The 20036-nt window shown below is 37.8% G+C and overlaps 1 protein-coding gene across 1 annotated transcript; it reads left to right on the forward strand.

The window, feature by feature from the left end:
• Window positions 1-1059: 1059 nt before the first annotated feature.
• Window positions 1060-15950, forward strand: TRIM69 (tripartite motif containing 69). The gene is made up of 6 exons (XM_059057542.2): window positions 1060-1449; window positions 2293-2388; window positions 4712-4945; window positions 5952-5974; window positions 6057-6181; window positions 15409-15950. The coding sequence occupies exons 1-6, from the start codon at window positions 1075-1077 to the stop codon at window positions 15948-15950; spliced, it is 1395 nt and encodes a 464-aa protein (XP_058913525.1). The 5' UTR covers window positions 1060-1074.
• Window positions 15951-20036: the final 4086 nt, after the last annotated feature.

Genomic DNA, 20036 nt, shown 5'->3' on the forward strand with positions numbered 1-20036 from the left:
CAAGGTATGTCTGTATATAACATTTTTTCACCAAAGAACATGAGCAAGAATGTTCTTAGCAACACTATTTATAATAGCTCCACACTGGTAATTACCCAAAAGTCTATCAACAGTAGAATGGAGAAATAAATTATGGTATATTTACACAATGGATACTATACAGCAACAAGGATGAATGGACCACAATTATATAGAATATGAAAAAATCTCACAAATATAAGGTTGACCAAAGAAGCCAACAACAAAAGAGTATATATTGCATGACTGCATTTATATAAAATTCAAAAACAGGCAAAACTAATGTATAGTGTTGGAAGTCAGGATGGGGGTAAACCTTGATGAGGGATAGTGACTTGAAGCACGCATATGGGGAGCTTCTGGGATGCTGAAAATGTTTCTTGATTGGGGTGATGATTACACAGATGTGTTCATTTTGTGAAAAGTTATTGAGCTGTACAATTATGATTCTGCATTTTTCTGTATAAATGTTATTTCTGTAATGTGTTTTTTAAAAAGGATGGGTGGAGGGCCTGGATGATATTATGGTTGGTGATATTATGCCATTGACTGAGGAATCTGACTGATCTTCCAATTCTTTGCATATGACTTCCAGAAAACAAAACAAAACAAAAAGGTAATAACCAGTAGAACAGAAGTTGGAAGTAAAACTTTCAACTGATACATAGACAAAGTGGGTGGAAGAAGCGAGGTACAACAAAATACACTTCTTTGATTGAGTACTCTTTCTTCTTCTGCCTTGGTTCTCTATTAAAGTTTAATAATGTTGGGAGTAGTAATAAACTATGATGTTAGATAACAATGAATTTATTGATCACTTTCAAAGAAGAGATTATAGTGCTTTTACTCTGACTGCACCAATTCTCAGTTCCTTTAGGAAAAGAGTCCACTATCCTGGAATGCTGAAGTGGGTAATAAGAAAGAGAAACTCATTTTAGCTGTTCTTTTCCAAAGGTATCTTCCAACCCCTCCGTCAACATTGACCCAGACAACTATGTTGAAGTGAATGATTTCATCACCCAGATACCCTCTAAAGTGCAGATTCAAGATATTACTATGGAGTTACACTGCCCACTGTGTAATGATTGGTTTTGTGATCCACTGATGCTAAGCTGTGGCCACAACTTCTGTCAGTCTTGTATCCAAAACTTTTGGAAGCAGCAAGCAAAAGAAACATTCTGTCCTGAGTGTAAGATGCTATGTCAACACAGCAACTGTACATTTAACCTTGTACTGGAGAAGCTGGTAGAGAAGATTAAGAAGCTACCCTTACTCATGGGCCATCCACAGTGCCCAGAGCATGGAGAGAACCTGAAACTGTTCAGTAAGCCAGATGGGAAACTGATATGCTTTCAATGCAAAGATGCTCGATTGTCTGTGGGGCAGTCTAAAGAATTCCTGCAGATCTCTGATGCTGTCCGTTTCTTCATGGTGGGTGAGCCCTGGGTTTTGAGCAATCTTGAGCAATTCCTTAGGAAGGCTGGGAAAAATCTTTTGTTGGACTTCTTCTCTCTTCCAATACCACCCCTTTATTCAGATGATTACTAGAAAGCTCCGAGTGCTCAGAAAATACAACATATCTTGCAAAGTTCTTTTTCTATAGTTGCCAATTATAGGAAAGCAGTGAAGGAGCTCTGGTCTACTCCCTCAGTCAATCAAATATTTACCCAAACCCTGCCATGACAGCATTCTACTAGACACTGTACAGAATATGGACATATAAGAGCTACTGCTTTTGTTATAAAAGTCTTGAAATTTAGTCAAGTTTAAAATGAATAAAACAACCAAAGCAATATAAGATAGTCTACTGTTGTGAGCTAAATTTTTGTCACATTTGTAATTCATAAATGTTTAGAATTTCAGAGATTAGAGAAAACTGAAATAGGGGAGTCATGGTGAAAGAAAGTTTGAACTGGAAAATTATTTGAATTTGTATAGGCAGAAGGAAGAAATGAGTGTTTTAAGTGAGAACAATGCAAGTAAAAGTATAGATAGTGAGAACAGTGTAACTAGAGTAGAAAATATATAGAGCTCTGTTATCTTCTTCAAAGCCCTGAAGTTAGCTAATAAAAGGATAAAACTAAGTTTTTCTGCTGCTTGTAATTTTCTTCACAATTTTTGGAAGAGATAGGAATTACAATACAGGGTAAAGGAGACTTCTGTAGCAAGAACTTGCTTTTTTTCCCCCCTGACACCCTGGGGCTTTGGGGGAGATGTCCCTTATGGCCCTTTATCTCTCAATTACCTTGTGTTAATTCTATATGGTATTCCCAGGAGGAGCTTACCATCCATCAGGGTCAACTGGAGGCAACCCTGAAGGAACTTCAGTCCCTGCGGAACATGCAGAAAGATGCTATTGCTGCTCACAAGGTGAGGAGCAGGGTAGAGAGAGGGGTTATGAGATACAACTGGAATATACCCTCCTTGTAACTTCAGCTATGTGGGTGGAAAGGTACCTTTACATACCAGGCACCTTTGAATCAAGGTCTCTAAGATTGCTGGCTTTTCTCATCTGATTTGATCTTTCCTAGCTTCTCTAAAACTAAATAAAACTATTCCTTATACTTTCAACTTCACAGGAGCTTAATGGTTAGAGACTTGGCAAATCAGTTCCTAGGTTGGGGGAATAAACTGGGAGTTCTGTTTCTTCATTAATTATTCTGTAGAGGGTTATCTTCTCTGGCATTTGGCATCTGGAAAAAGAAATATGTACAATGAGGGAAAGAAGAAGGATAGATGGAAATGATGTCTCAAGAGAATCTTGTTCTTGTTGTATGAGTTCCTAGTTCAGCTATTACAGTCAACATTCATTCATTCAACAAATATTTATTGAGTGGGTCAGTTATTATACTAGACACTATATTCCTACCATGGTAGGAGATAGATGTTAATTAAACAATCCCACCAATAACAATATAACAACAACTGTGGTAACTACTATAAATGAAAATATAGGGTATATTAGAGCATATAAATGGAGAACCTAATCTAGACTGGGTGTTCTTTGAAGAAGCCACTTATTAAAAATTGAGAATTGAAAGGATAAGTGTTATCCTTAGCCTAGTGAACTGGGTGAGGTGAATATGAAGGAAATTGCCTGGAAAATTTTCTGTGAAGAGGGAAGAGCATATGGAAAAGTTCTGAGACAGGAAGTTAGTTGCTATGTTAAACAGAGAGAAGGCCAATTAAGCTGGATCACGGTAAGCAAGATGAGACTGAAAAGGCAGATATGCGGCCAATCATGTAGGCCCTTGTAGATAATGTTAGGAATTTTGAACTTCATCCTGTGAATAATGAGAAGTCATTAAAGGGTTTAAATAGGACATGGCTTCATCTCATTTTGAAAGAATCAGTCTGGTGGCTGTGTGGAGTATGGATTAGAGAAAGCCAATGACAAGGATAATGGTTAGCAGAGGGCTGCGGCAGTGATCCCAGAGAATGATGATGGCTTGGACTAGAAAGACAGTAGAGATCAAAAGAAATAACTAGCTTCAGCATATGCTCTGGAAATAAAAATTACCTGCATGTGGTGATTGATTAGATGTGAGAGGTGAGTGATGATATCAAATAGACAGTTGGATATAGGAATCTGGAGCTCAGAAGTTGCTCTAGGATGAAAAGAAGTCAGCATATAGATTGTATTTAAAGTTGTGAAAGGAGAGGCTATTACCTAGAAAGAGAGTGTAGAATGAGAAGGGGAAAGAGCCCAGGGCAGAATATCAAGTAATCTAATATTTAGAGCTTGGTTAGAGGAGATAGAACCAACAAATAAGACTGAGAGATAGTGGTGAAACAGATAAAAGGAAAAATGGAAAAGTCTGACCTACAGGACAGTGAGAGTTAAGACTATTTTAAGAGTGCAATTATAATGACTGACCATAGAATGTAAGCTGGATAATAGGGGACATGAAGAGAGAGAAGTTGATGAATGGAAATGAAAGGGTCAATGAACAGGAAGTTTCAATGAGACCCAATAATTGTTGCAATAGGGGTACCTGAGTAACTGAGCATAAAAAGTAATTTTAGAGATGGTACAATTGCTGGGGATGATAAAATCCTCAATGTGACTAAAAGAACGAGTAGATAAAGGTAAAAATCACTAGAAATGATGATGAGGAACTGAGAAGCCAAGATGTCAGATGGCATACCCATGAGGACGTTGAGGTCACCTAAGAAAAGAGATGCCAGTGTAGCAGTTATCAATTTCAGTGCTTCAGACATTGCCCATCTCTTGCTTCTTCTATATTGTCCTGGCAGCAGGAATGGCATCTCCCCCAGTTCTGATTTCTTAAAAAAGGACAGTTCTTCCAGCCTCATATGGACCCAGTCTAACAGCATCATTTGGTAGATATTGGTTTGTACTTCTGGATAAAAGGGAATTATCATTCATTTAAAAATGTTTGATTAACCCCATGGTCTTATTTAATATGGCATTGGTTACCACCTCAGTACTGCAATAGGAACCTAGGATGACTTTTGACTATTTCATGCTGAACTATTAAACTAGCTGGGAAAGACAGAGTAAGTCTCCCAAAGGGCTCCTTTTAGTACAGCTGAATGTTGATACTCAGCCATTTGCATGCATTTTCCTGTTATAGTATTTCCCAAGTTGTATGAGTGTTAGTGGTGTGGGCTCCCATCCCCAAGTGTTAATCTCAGTAATTACTATGGTGATGATCATGGAATTTTCCAGGAAAACAAGCTACATCTGCAGCAACACATCTCCTTGGAGTTTCTAAAGCTGCATCAGTTCCTGCACAGCAAAGAAAAGGACGTTTTAAATGAGCTCCGAGAAGAGGGGAAAGCCTTGAAAGAGGAGATGGAGTTGAATCTGAGCCACATTCAAGAACAGTGCCTCCTAGCCAGGGAGATGTTGCTGAGCATCCAGGCACGGATGGAACAGCAGAACTCCTTCGACTTTCTCAAAGTGAGACTCCATAACAACATGACTATGGGTACAATAGAGGGGGAAAGAGGGCTGGAAAGGATGTAGAAGCAGATTTTCCCCTCCAGGAGGGTAAAAAAACTGCTGTAGTGCTTTTAAGATTCCTTGGGAGAAAAGCAGGAGGCTGCTTTTACCTTATACTCAGTTGAAAGCTTTACTTTCACACTTCTAGAAAAAAAGATAATAAGATGCCATTAAAACCAGCATGTTTTAATATTTCTCCATAAAGAAATTTGAAGCTTTATTTCTCAAAAGTAAGAATGTTGCCACCTAAGTTGTATCTTTTACTGGCTCTCAGCAATCATAAATTGACCTGTTTGAAAAGCTGTTGGTCAATTTTTGCTTCTTCACGCTTCACCTCTAAAGTGGCATTGGGGGCTTCCCTGGTGGCGCAGTGGTTGAGAATCCGCCTGACGATGCAGGGTACATGCGTTGGTGCCCCGGTCTGGGAAGATCCCACATGCCGCGGAGCGGCTGGGCCCGTGAGCCATGGCCGCTGAGCCTGCGCATCCCGAGCCTGTGCTCCACAACGGGAGAGGCCACAACAGTGAGAGGCCCGTGTACAGGAAAAAAAAAAAAAAAAAAAAAATTTAAAGTGGCATTGGTTACTACCTCAGTGCTCAGAAGCTTAATTAGCCACAGTAAGGAAAAGTGGCCTTGGGGTTGGAATACCTATTGTGTTTTTCTCCTGAGACTATGTGGTAGTGTAGGTAAAAACAGCTTAACCTTAATTTCTTTCTTGTTCCCTGTAAAAGGGAACTCTAGAAAATCAGAGCAAAGTAAGCCAGTTTATCCTGGGCTAGATGAAGGATGAAGATCAGAAAAGGCATATGGAGGATGAGAGGAGTTGGTGGCAATGGGATGGGGACCATCTGCATAGGATTGCAGTTTTGACCATCAAATTCTGGTGGTGGCCAGTATGACCAAAGAAATTTCTGGAGCTGATGAACAGGCATCTAACCTTTCTATTTCTCCTTTCCTCTCCTAGGACATCACACCTCTCTTGGATAGGTAAGTGTTTCCCTGTGGTATTAATACCCTTCCTTCAGTCCCTGGAGGATGTCTAAGAATAAGTGATTTATGTCCCCTGCAGCTTGGAGCAAGGAATGAGGGTGCTGACACCCAGAGAACTTATCTCCAGAAAGCTGAACCCAGGCTTGTTCAAAGGTCCCATCCAGTATATGATGTGGAGGGAAATGCAGTCCACTCTCTCTCCAGGTATCAGTGGGTAGTAGTTATTTGTTCCTGAAACTTTGTTTCATCTGTGGGATGTCTTCTGTGGCCCTAAATAGTACGTTAGAGTCTGGACAGAGGGAGGGGTGAAGTTTAGCCAAAAGAAGGCTAGTTGGTACGACTGAATTTCTTCTCTTACCGTCATCTAAGAATTTATGACTTTGTACTGGTAAACAGAGTCTGTTGTCCAAATTACTTCTCAGCCTATGATTTTGTTTGATTGTTCTATCAAATGTGACAACCAATATTTTAATGTTTTTCTAAAACAGTTATGTAAGTCCCTGAGGCATCACTGCCCTGGAGGAGGAGGTAACTGTACATACTCATCGTGTGTATGAATATAGTTCATCTTGTGCTTGATGTTCATAACATGGAGTTATCTCATCTTAGGAGATGTTTAGAGATCTTAAGTGCTTCAAAAGAAAACCAATTATTTCAATAGATGTGCCTAATAAGAACACTAAGTTTTTGTCATCCTGCAGATACCAAAAACTGAGCAGGACAAAAGAACACAAATGACATTTCAAGAACATAAAATAAAGTTCTAAATAAAAATCGTTACAGAAGTAAAGCTCTAAATAAAGTTTTTTATAGACTTCATATAGACTCATTATTATTTGTAGTTACTGACTTAAAGAAAATCACAAGTCTATCCCTGTTAATTTTTCCAGGTAACTGACACTGAAAAAAATCAGTACTGAGGTATAATTAACACAGAATAAAATTCACCAATTGTAAAGTACAATTTTATGAGTTTGACAAATGTATACACTTATGTAAACATCTCCAAAATCAAGATATAGAAAATTTCTGTCATCCCAGAAAGTTCCCACATACCCCTCTGCAGTCAATCCTTTCCTTCTAGCCTCAGCCACTGACACTCACTGATCTACTTTATTTCACTTTAGTTGTCTTTTCTAAAATCTCATATAAGTGGAACCATACATTATGTAGTCTTTTCTGTTTGGCTTTTTTCACTTAGCAAAATGCTTTTTGAGATTCACCTATGTTGTTGCATGTATCAATCATTGTATTTTATGGATACATCACAATTTGCTTATTCATTCACCAACTGATGGACATTTGGGTAGTTTCTAGTTTATGGCTAGTATGAATAAACTTGCCTGAACATTTGTTTACAAATCTTTGTGTTTTAACTTCCTTAGGGTAAATATCTAGTGATGGGATTGCTAGGTTGTATGTTAGGTATATGCTTAACTATAAGAAACTATCACATTTTTTTTCTTAAGTGGTGGTACCATCTTAATTCCCACCTCCAGTGGATGAGAGTCCTGGTTTCTCCAAATCCTTGTTAAAACTTGATAATGTTGATCTTTTTGATTTTTTTTAACTCCATCAAAAAAGATATTTTATTGTAGTTCCCAAAACAAATTTGAGAAGTTATGCTGGGTTTAAATTGAAAAAGGCCAAGTTAAAATATGGAAATAAAGTTTTCATTTGGTGGAAGCTGAAACTAATGTATACATTCTAATCAAAGATCTATCTCATGTGACATTTTTCAAGTTTTTAAGAGTCTACCAGGACAAACCCTTCACTGCCTTTACTGTTTTTGCTTTGCTTTCCCCCTTTTCTTTCTTTCGCTCTGCCTTCAGCTTCCCCCCCCACCCCCGCCTTTGGCCTCTGGTTCATCCATATGGAGTACTGTCCACACTGGTCTAGAGGACTCTTTTTGTTTCTCTTAATATCAATCTCCATTTTTATGTCATTTTTTCATCTTTCACTACATATTGGGTTCTCTCTTGACAATGTTTGGATACCACCACAGTTTTATTTTACCTTATTTTTTTGAAAGATATATTCCTTCATATAGAATTCTGGGTTAATGGACTTCTTTTCACTAATATAAAAAGTCACTCCATTATTTTCTCACTTGACAGTTTCTGATGTCTATTATCATTTTTATATTCATTTCTCTGTATGTACTATCTCTTTTTTCCTTGTAAGATTTACGTTTTTTGTCACTTGTTTCCACCAGTTTGATTATGCTGGGTCTTGGTATGTTTTCTTTTTATTTATTTAGTTTGTGGTTCATTGAGTTTCTTGGATCAATGGGTTTATTGTTTTCACCAAGTTTGGGAAAATGTCAGCTATTATTTCTTCAAGAGGTTTTTTTTACCTATCTACCTTTTCTTCTCTCCTTCTGGAACTCTAATTTTACATATGTTAGACCACCTAAAATTGTCTCACTTGTCATTGATGTTCAGCATTTTTTAGCCTTTTTTCTTTCTGTGCTTCATTTTGAATAGCTTCTATTGCTATTCAAGTTCTCTCATCTTTTCATCTGCACTGTCTAATCTTCTGTTAATCCTGTTCAAGATGTTTTTCATTTCAGATACATTTCATTTCTTCAAAAAGTTGGGTCTTTTTATATCTTCAGTTTCTCTCCTTACCATGTTCTTGTTTCGTCTACATTCTCATGCAAATGGAAGATATATATAATAGCTGTTTTAATATCTTTGTCTGCTAATTCCACCACTATTGTAATTCCTAACATGTTGTTATTGTGTGAGTTTTCTTCAGACTGTAGGTCATATTTTCCTGTTGCTTTGCATGACTGGTATTTTAAAAAATTTTTAATTGACTTAATTTTTTTAGAATACTTTTAGATTTACAGACAAATTGAAAAGATAGTACAGAGAGTTCTTGTATACCTCATTCCTAGTTTATATTATTATTATCTTATATCTAGTGTGATACATGATTTTATAATTAATGAGTCAATACTAACACATTACTATTAACTAAAGTCAATAGTTTCTTTAGATTTCCTTATTTTTTTACCTAATGTCATTTTTCTATTCCAGGATCCAATCTAAGGTTCCACATTACCTTTAGTTGTCATGTTTCTTTAAGCTCTTCTTGGCTGTGACAGTTTCTCAGACTTTCCTTGTTTTTTGATGACTTTGACAGTTTTGAGGAATACTGGTCATGTATTTTGTAGGATGCCACATTACTGCAATTTGTCTGATGATTTTCTCATGATAAGACCAGGGTTATGAGTTATTGAGAGGAAGACCACAGAGTTAAAGTGCCATTTTCATCACATCATATCAAGCATACATACTGTCAACATAATTTATGACTGTTGATGTTGGCTTTAATCACCTAGCTGAGGTAGTGTTTGTCAAGTTTCTCCACTGTAAAGTTATTCCCCCCTCCCTTTTCCATATTGTATACTTTGGAAGCAAGTTACTATGTGCAGTCTACACTTAAGGAGTAGGTAGTTATGCTCCCTCCTCCTTGAGGGTGGAGTATCTACATAAATTATTTGGAATTCTGCATGGGAGATTTGTCTCTTCTGACTGTCAAACATGAACAGTTTTACATTGCTATTTGCTGAATTTTGTTGTAATCCTTTAAGCTCTATGGATTTAACTTTGGCATTTAATGAAGTTATTTGAAATAACTTTGTTCCTTTTGACACTTTAAGCTTTGCTGAGTCTTTAAGCTTTGTTAGAGTCGTTCAAGAGCAGCCTTTAATCTAGGGTTAATTTTGCCAATTTTCTAAGGTATTAACCTTCTGAGTACTCTGTCTGATGTTCTACATACTATAACATTTTTCCATTCTGGCTGACAGGATTGAAAACTATTCCCAGTCTTGTGTGAGCTCTAGCAATTATTAGGCTTACTGCTTTCTGGAGATTTTCTCTCTGGACTTAATGAGTTTCACTGCATGCATGTGGCAATATTCAGCCACAGCCTTGAGGGAATCCCTTTGTAGATGTTTGAAAGTCTATGTATAGCTCCCTCCTCTGTGTTACTCTACCCTGCAAATTCTAGCTGTCTCAGGATCACAGTGTTTTTCTTTTTGTATTCTTTGCCTGTAAAATCAAATTTCACTTTTAGCAATCATTTAAAGCACAAACTGATATTTTTCTTTTTGGTATAATTTTACATTTAAGAAAATCAAATGGGATTTATTTAATAGATAGCTATTTTAATAAGAATGTACCATGGTCAAACATTGGTAAAATATACTTTATACTTCTTATTTCTAGGCCTTTGCTTATTCTGCAGATTCATATTTTCTTCTTTCCTGCCTTATAAATGAGGCTGTTGCTTTAGGATAAGGGCTGATACTTTTCTGTAAAGGGTCAGACAGTAAATATTTTAGGCTTTTGGGCTCTTTGGTCTTTGTTGAAAGTACTTAACTATGCCATTGAAGTGAAAAAGCAACCACGGACAATATGGCTTTTCATGTATTCCACGGTAGGGAATTGTTTAACTTAAAATATTTTAATATATTTCCTTTAGTTTTATGTGTATTAGTAAAATCACCAAAGTTCACTCATTCATTCAACACACTCTTCTAGAGGACCTACTACATGCTAAGCATTAAGTTGGGCTCCAAGGAAATGGAAATAAAAGACATAGTTTCTGCTCCTCAGGAAAGGCTAGAAGACCAAGTTAGAGTCTGTAGCAACCCTCTAGGTGAAACATTATTAAGATGTAAGCCAGAGGTATGGGAATGGGAATGGAAAATAAAGAATAGATTCTGAAGACAGAATTCCTGGAGCTGAAATACACAGGACAGTAACTGGTGGTAAGGGATAGAGAAAGGTGATGTCAAGGATGGAAATACAGGAGATGCAGATTTTGGAGGGTGCTGATGAGTTCAGTTTTGGCCATGTTGTGTTGACCTACAGGACAACTAAGTGAATATATTCAAATGGGTAATTATTCTAACTGGAGCTTAAGAGAGAGGCGAGGGCTGGAATAATCAATATAGAGTGGGGGTAGCTGAAGCTATTCATGTAAATGAGATTTCCTAAGGAAACTGAGAACATACAGTCAAAGAGAGAGCATGTTATAGAGAATAACAACAGATGAAGGTCAATGAAGCCTCAGAAGAGACTGAGGAATTCTGGCAACAGAAATAAAAGAAAAACCAGGAAATGAAGTCCACATGGAATCTAAAACAAAGAGACTGTCAAAGAGAAGGGAATGGTCATTCACGCCAAATGCGAAGATCAATCTAGAAAATGACTGGAAAAGAGATATTTTAAACAACAACTGGTGACTTTGGCAAGGCCAATTTCAAAAGAGTGGAATGAGTAGAAGTTATTGTGTAGGGTTCAGGAGTAATTTGGAATGAGGCAGTAATGAAGTGAATAGATCACTCATTTGAGAAGTTTCACTAGGAAGGCAAGTTGTATGAATGGAAAACATGCTGAAGGGAAGTAGCCTGTAAAAAGGCAGAAATCAACAGTATAAGAAAGGGAATAATTGGTGAAGTAGGGAAGAGTGAGAGCTACAGCAGAGAGAGGTATTGACTTTCCACAGTTTCCTCTGAAACTGGAGAGGAGATAAAGATGGTAGAAGTGAACAATTCTGTGGGGTGGGGTTTGCAGTATGAGTGGGAAGAATTGAGGGATTCCTATAAGATGTACTGTAGCTTCTCTGTGAAACAGGAGATGAAGTCTTCTGCCTGGGATTGAGGAGGGAAGTGGTGGAATAGGGGTTTGAGGTGGGAGCTGAAGGTTTGAAATTGCTGTTGTGAGGAATTGGAGAGGATTTGATTTGGGAAATGTAAGAGTTCTGGGCAATGCTGATGGCCAAGCATAGAGTGGAAATAATGAATTTGTAGTGGTACCTGTATGCATAATTTTGTGATTTTCCTCCTGCAATGGTCAGGAATTGGGGTGTTATGTGAATGGTTGAATAAATCCAAGGTTGGAGAGTTGCATGGCAGATGCTGCAGAAATAGCATAAGAGGGTAAAAGTGTTGAGGCTATTGGCAACAAAGCTATCACTGCTAACTGTTTAGGGAAGGATTTTAAGCCAGGAAGCAATGAGAGATAATAAAGAGAGATAGGGGACTAAAGATGTTAATGAAGTCAAGTAATGGTTGTAGGGAGAGATGAGAGTGAGAAAGCTCAAAAAATAAAGAGTATGGCATATCTGAATTGAAGATTTTAGAGAATGAATAGTTCCTGATGACTACAAGATCCAGAATATAATCATTGATATGGAAAGCTTAGATGTAATGGAGTCAAAAGTCACCAGCAGTAAAGTCAAGGACATGCAAGAATAGAAGAGTAGCTATATCTAAAAGATAGTAAAACCACTTGAGATGATGGGCTGGATTTGGGATAGAGAAGTAAGGTTAACCCAAAGTGCAGGGGGTATAACCAGGAACTTTGTACATAATAGCATCAAATAGAGATAGAGGGAAATATGAAATGGAATGACAAGAGCCTCAAATGAAGAGTGATTGTTTTACATGAGGATGAGGAGTAGAGTATGGGTCTGGAAGTAGCAGTGGTGGCAACCTGATCTCTGGCATCTGAATTTAGAAAATGAATAGTCTCATGAACTTCTGGAAGCTGTTTTTTATAGTTAGTTAGTTTGTTTTTTGGAAGAACCAGCCAGATTTATGTTAAATTAAGGAGGTGATGAGAGAATTCTGTAAACTGAGGATGCAGGAGAGATAATTAGGGAGGTAGTTCTAAAGGGCAGAGTGGAAAGGGTTGGGTGGGAACAGTGGAAGGATGGGTGAAGGCAGAGGAGGTAAAGAACAGAAGAGTGGGGATAAAAGTACAGTAGAGAATAAATCATTAGAGGAGTCTATATTCTGGGCATTTATGCCAAGGATAACAGGAATATGAAGCATGGTGAAATTAATTAGTGTCAAGGTTTCAAATGGAACTCTAATTGAAGTTCATTTATTTGTTTAACAAACAGTTACTTGAATACCTAGGAACAGTTCCAAATTTTGAAGCTATATGAGGAAACAAAACACATATGGTCCCTGCCCTTCTAGAGACTACACTCCAGTGGAAGAGACAATGAACAAGTAAATAATTTCACATAGTGATAACTACTGTGAAGAAAACAAAGCATGGTATACTCAGTAAATAATTATTCATGAGAGAAAATAAAGCAGGATAAGAGTACAAACAGCGATAGACAGATGAACATGCTATTTTAGATAGAATGGCCAGAGAAAACCTCTCTGAGCAAACAGTCCCCTCTCCCTATGTTTTACTGTGGACATTTCTAAACATACTGAGAAGTTTAAAGACTTTTACAATGAACACTCCTACACCTACCTAGATTATATCATTAACATTTTATTGAACTTGCATGAATAAAGGCCTGAATGATATGAAGGAGTGAACATATGGGGAAAGAGTGTTTAGGGACAAGGAAAGGAAGTGTAAAGTCTCTGAAGTAGGAATGAGCTTAGTATGTTCAAGGAACGGCCAAAAGGCAAAGGTGGTTGGACCAAACTAAATGGGGCGAGGGGGTGGTAAGCGGTGGGAAATGAGGTCAGAGAAGTGGGTACATCGTGTATGTCTTGTTTTCTTTGTAAGGACTCTGGATTTTACCTTGGGTGATGGGAAGCATAAGAGCATTTTGAGTAGAACTGGATGATCTCATTTGTGTTATGGGCGGAATAGGCTGCAGACAGGCAAGAATGGAAACAGAACAGTTAAAAAGCTATTGCAGTAGTTTTAAGCCAGTGGTATTTGTGGAAGTTATCTGTCTATATATTCTGAGTAGGCTCAGAATATATTTTAAATGTGGAGCTGACAGAACTTACTGTTGGATTGAACATGGCATAAGAAGAAAAGAGGGGATGCAAAGCTGACTCCTAGGAATCCTCAAATCCAAGGCCGGCTGAGCTAGCTGGAGGTGTCAGAGGTTTGGTGATGAGAGCAGGCTGTGGTTCTTAAAAGGTTGGCAGGAATTCTTTATGATACTTCCAAAGAAATCCTAGTTCTCACACTGGAAAAAGTAACAACCCAAAGTGGATGAGGATCTGTGTGAGAGAGAAGATTCAGCCTATATGGGAAATTTTCAGGATTCTTCTAAGCCTCTTGTTAGAAAGAAAAAATCCTTGGGATGATGGAAAAGATTCAGGCTTTTCTGAGAAGAGAGAGATAGACTGGATTGATCTTGCTTCCAAGTATAAGTAAATCCATTAACAACAAATGTATGCATATTTGTATCTGTGTCCATGATGTGAACATATAATAGTTTTTGTGTTTCCTGTATCAATTTTTTTTTTTTCTTTTTTTGCGCTACGCAGGCCTCTCACCACCGTGGCCTCTCCTGTTGCGGAGCACAGGCTCCGGACGCGCAGGCTCAGCGGCCATGGCTCACGGGCCCAGCCGCTCCGCGGCACGTGGGATCCTCCCGGACTGGGGCACGAACCCGTGTCCCCTGCATTGGCAGGCAGACTCCCAACCACTGCGCCACCAGGGAAGCCCTCCTGTATCAAATTTTGTGCCAACGTTCAATTATCTCACATCTAGAATTTGTGTCATCTTCTTGCTGATATGCTTCCAATCTCTCTTCATTTAGAAATTCTTTTTTATACTGCTGCCCATTGATTTGTCTAAACCAATACTTGTCAAATTACCTGTGATAAAGGACCAGTTTTTAAAACTGATATATTTGTAGAGTACGATATAAATTAATTACTTGAAAAAGTGGAATTAAAATAACAAAGATTACAAAGTGAAAGCCCAGTTTTTTAACAAAATCAACTGACAAAATTACTCTGTCAGAATTCTATGAAAGTTTCTAAGAGCTTACTCTCAATTCTGTACTATCCTGTCACAGACTGGCAGTTACACAGTTTGTGAACCACATTCTGATTATCAGTGGCATCAACCATTCCAGACCTCAAAAGTTCCAGTGTCTATTAAACCAAATGTAAACTTATCACCATTGTCCTCTAAATTCTGTGCCAGTTAGCTCAGTCTCACCTGCTTCTAACGGGCAAGCCCTTATCTTCTCTCTCATGCAAGCTACTGTTTTTAACTCATTCCTTTTTTGCCTTTTTTTACCCAAAGCATCCTGATACATCTCATAGATGTTACATCAAAACTAAAATGCTTATTGCCCTTAGAAAGCTTTCCTAGGACCCACTTACCTAATCTTTACCCTTTCAGCATTTGTATTTTCTTATATTTATTAGTACAGATTTATCTTATTTGCATTTTTATTAGAGTATAATAATTGCTTCAGAGTAAAGTCTGATTTTTACCACAAATATAAAAATGTCTAGAATATAGCCACATGGATATCAAAACAATATAAAGTATATAAGTAATTACCTGCCTGTCTACGAGTATATGGCATGGGGAGATAAAGCACTGGTGTCTATGTAAATAATATCTATGGGAACCTGCATTCATCCCTTTTCTCCCATGCCCTGCTTTCTCTTATTTTCTTACTAGGCCTATCTCCATTAACTCTGGACCCTAAAACTGCTCACCCAAATCTAGTGCTCTCCAAAAACCGAACCAGTGTGTGGCATGGTGACATTAAGCAGGTAATGCCTGATGATCCAGAGAGGTTTGACTCAAGTGTGGCTGTGCTGGGCTCAAAAGGCTTCACATCTGGAAGGTGGTACTGGGAAGTAGAGGTAGCAAAGAAGACAAAATGGACAGTTGGAGTTGTCAGAGAATCCATCCTTCGGAAGGGCAGCTGTCCTCTAACTCCTGAGCAAGGATTCTGGCTTTTAAGACTAAGGAACCAAACTGATCTAAAGGCTCTGGATTTGCCTTCCTGTAGTCTGAAACTGACTAACAACCTCAACAAGGTGGGCATATACCTGGATTATGAGGGAGGGCAGGTATCCTTCTACAATGCTAAAACTATGACTCACATTTATACTTTCAGTAGCACCTTCATAGAGAAACTTTATCCCTACTTCTGCCCTTGCCTTAACGATGGTGGAGAGAATAAAGAACCATTGCATATCTTACATCCACCGTAATTTGTCATACTATTGTATAAATTCAGAGCATTATTAAAGAGGTATTGAAATAGTTTACCAGTCTCACTGGTTTCTCTTCCAATTTATGGGGAACTCTGGAATAATGAAAAGAGGATTCACAAATTGAATTCTGTTCTCACTGTTCTAAGTGGATTTAACTGGAGCTTTTCAAGCTGTCATTCTAACTCTCTGGGGTCTACTATGACACAGGAGCCATTCTCATGAGCATGATCATCATCCTATTATAACTGGAGCAAAATGCAACTTGAGTTTGTGATGCTCGGGAACCCTTTTCGAACGTGCTCAGAAATTCTATCATACTGTCCTTATTCTCCAATATAATGACTCAACAGATTAATTTTTAGATGTGTGCTCTTCTTCCTATTTAATTATCTTTTAATATACGTTTTGCAACACATTTATTTTCTGGAACTTGTTACTGTAATTAAAAAAATTGTTCCAGGGCTTCTCTGGTGGCGCAGTGGTTGAGAATCCGCCTGCCAATGCAGGGGACATGGGTTTGAGCCCTGGTCTGGGAAGATCCCACATGCCGCGGAGCAACTGGGCCCGTGAGCCACAATTACTGAGCATGCGCGTCTGGAGCCCGTGCCCTGCAACAAGAGAGGCCACGATAGTGAGAGGCCCGCGCACAGCGATGAAGAGCGGCCCCCGCTTGCCACAACTAGAGAAAGCCCTCGCACAGAGACGAAGACCCAACACAGCCATAAATAAAATTTATAAAAAAAAAAAAAAATTGTTCCAGAGATTTAAAGAATAAAATGTTCTGGGCTAGTTTATAATCTTGTCTTGAATTCTCTCAAGATAATTTTTAGTCCAGCGAATCTCTGACTCTTTCTCAGTCCCTTTTTCTTGCTTTACCTACCTATGGAGCACTTGTTTTTCTGTATTCAAATACATTTAAGTATTTCCATTTACTTTTGACTATATCCTTTTAGTATTCCTGCCTATAATTTAAACACCCATATATTTCATCTTGTCCTCTCCAATATACTCTTCCTCTAGCTTGTTCCTTCTTCCTAAGCCTAAATGTCTCAGGCTTATTGATCTCAGCAGTACCCTTGATGAACCACCCCTATTTCCTTTCCTTTGGAAGTCCCATCTAACTGGGCTTCATGTTCTATAACTGACAGGTTTTTTGGGGAGAGATGGGGGGCAGGGGTGCAGTACTTAGGACCTTCAGCATGGCCCTCTAAAATTACAATTAGCACAGCTCTTTCGGCAGGATAAAAGCCCTCTATCCTATCTGTCATAGTGGGAAGGATACATACAACTACAGGTAATATTCGTGTAGTGTTGGTATATACAATATACATACATTTATAGCTGCTGATTTGGGCAAACTGCCATGACATGTTATGGCTACATTTAAGAAATTACCTTTTTTTAAAAAAATGAATTCATTTTAACTGGAATGTAATAAGGACCTGTTTTGTGCCTGGAGCCTTGCTAGATGTTTCCAAGGATATAAAAGAAGCATAAAAAGAAAAAAAAAGGTTCATCTAGGGGGATATAAAAGAAATTCAAGTGCCTGGACCCCACCTAAGACCAATTAAATAAAAATCTCTAGCAGATGGGGCCTAGGCATTCGAAGTTTGTAAAAGCTTACTAACATGTGGCTAGGGCAGGGAACCACTGAACAAAAGGAACATGATTTCTCTCCTTTTCTAATCTTAAAAAAATTCAAATGTAGAGGAAAAATTCCATATTTATATGATAACTCCCATATACTCTCCACCTACATTATCAGTTATTAACATTTTGCTAAATTTTCTTAGTGTCTCTCCCCCACATCCATCCCATATGATTTTGTGTGTGAGTATAATTATTACTAATACTATTTTTGCTGAGCTACTTTAGATTAAGTTGCAGGCATTGTAATTCTTATTCCTAAATACATCAGCAAGTATCTTCTAAGAACCAAGGTATTCTCTTACATAATCACAGTACTAAATTATCAAATTCAGAAAATTTAACATCAACACAATACTACTTACTAGCTAATATACAGTCCATATAAATAAGTAAATAATTCTAACGGTGGGATTTTAGTCATTGTAAAATTTCAAGTAATGTGACAAAGAATTTGGGAGAAAGAAGAGGGTCTAGTTAAGTCATAGACAGAATTCTAGATAATTGATATCTAAAGTCTGTCCTTGGGGACAGACAAGTGCTACAGAGTTCAAAGAAAGGGGAGGTCAATATTCACCGGAATAGGAGAAAATTCTAACGAAAAGATTGATTAAGTTGGACATAATGAAAGGTGAGTAGGAATGAATATAAATTCTAATCTAGATTTAGAAAACATACGTCTTAAAAATGAATGTTTTGTAGTGATGGTTGCAAAGCTATATAAATATACTAGAAATAAATGAACTGTAAACTTATAATGGGCAACTTTTTGAGATGTAAATTATACCACAATAAAGCTGTGTTTAAAAAAAGGGAAAGAAAAAACAAATGTTTTATTCAGATCACCAGGGGAATTAGAACAGGCCACAGGTGTATACATATTTTCCACTATCTGTAGGAGTCAACCTTAATACTTTTTCTGATATACTACCTCAGCTCTCCAGTAGTTGTCTTAACACAAATGACACAAATTTTCCCCCAGTTTTCCCAGATAATTGGTTATTTTTATAATTGGTTATTCTATACTGAGTAATTTGAACAATCCCTCTACTTAGAACTCAGACTATAATTAAAGGCAGTAATTTGGGACTTCCCTGGTGGCGTGGTGGTTAAGAATCCACCTGCCACTGCAGGGAACATGGGTTCGATCCCTGGTCCGGGAAGATCCCACATGCCACGGAGCAACTGAGCCTACGCCACAACTACTGAGCCTGCGCTGTAAAGCCCGTGAACCACAAGCCCCCGCTCGCTGCAACTAGAGAAAGCCCACGCGCAGCAGCGAAGACCCAACGCAGTCATAAATAAATAAAATAACATTTTTTAAAAGGCAGGAATTCTTCTAACGAGTATGAATTATGAAACACCAATACAGGATTTCCCTGCTAGAAATAGACTCTGAATAGTATTCACTAAGAAGCATGACTGGGGCTCTTACATACTGTTTTCTCTCAGGCCACTGGAGATGAGGCTGATAGTAACCAAAAAATGAAGTAGAATATAAAGAGGCCCCAGTCAGTGTGTTGGGATTCACTGAGGTGAGAACCTCAAAAGGAAAATGCCTTGTAAAATACATTCAGAAGCATGTATGCAATGTATATGTACAGTTTGGAGAATAATACGAAGAAACAAACACTCATTAATTCACCATCTAGCTTTGGAAATAGAACAGTATCAAAACCTTTGAAGGCCCCTGTGTATCTCTCCCAGCCCTGAGGTAATCACTATTCTACATTTTGTGTCTGGATTTTTCTTTCTTGCAAATAATTCATAGGTATGTTTTTCCAACAAATGTATTGTTTAGTTTTTTCTATTCTACATATGTATGTATTTCTAGAAAGTATAGTTTCATTATGTCTGTTCTTTGAACTTTAAATGAATGGAATCATGTTGTACGCCTTCCTTAGCTTTTTTAAAATTCAAACTTATGCTGTATTCCAGTGTATGAAAATTCAACAGTTTAAACATCCAAACTACTGTTAGTAGGTAAGTAGTTGTTTCTAGTTGTTTTATTTTTTAAATTGTTGCTGTTGCAATTGCTATTAGCAACAATGTTGCCATTAACATTATTGGATATGTGACCTGGTAAATAGGAGCAAGAATTCTCTAGGTTTACACCTGATAAGCACTGGTACATAGGGTATGCACATCTTCAAGTAAGTAATGCTGAACAGTTGGTCAACTCTATTGTGCCAATTTACACTGCCACCAGCAGTGGGAATTCCCATTGATCTATGTCTTTGCCAATTCAGTTTTTATCAGTAAGGTGGGTACACATAATGGTATCTCCTGGTTTTAGTTTGCATTTCCCTAATTACCACTGTGGTTGAGCATCTTTTCATAATTTTATTAACTATTTAAGTTTCCTCTTCTGTGAAATGCCTATAAAGATGTTTGCCCATTTTTGCATCAGATTGTCTCTTATTCATTCATAGGGTT

The sequence above is a fragment of the Kogia breviceps genome, chromosome 3 (genome assembly GCF_026419965.1).
Source record: "Kogia breviceps isolate mKogBre1 chromosome 3, mKogBre1 haplotype 1, whole genome shotgun sequence".
NCBI classification, from domain to species: domain Eukaryota; kingdom Metazoa; phylum Chordata; class Mammalia; order Artiodactyla; family Physeteridae; genus Kogia; species Kogia breviceps.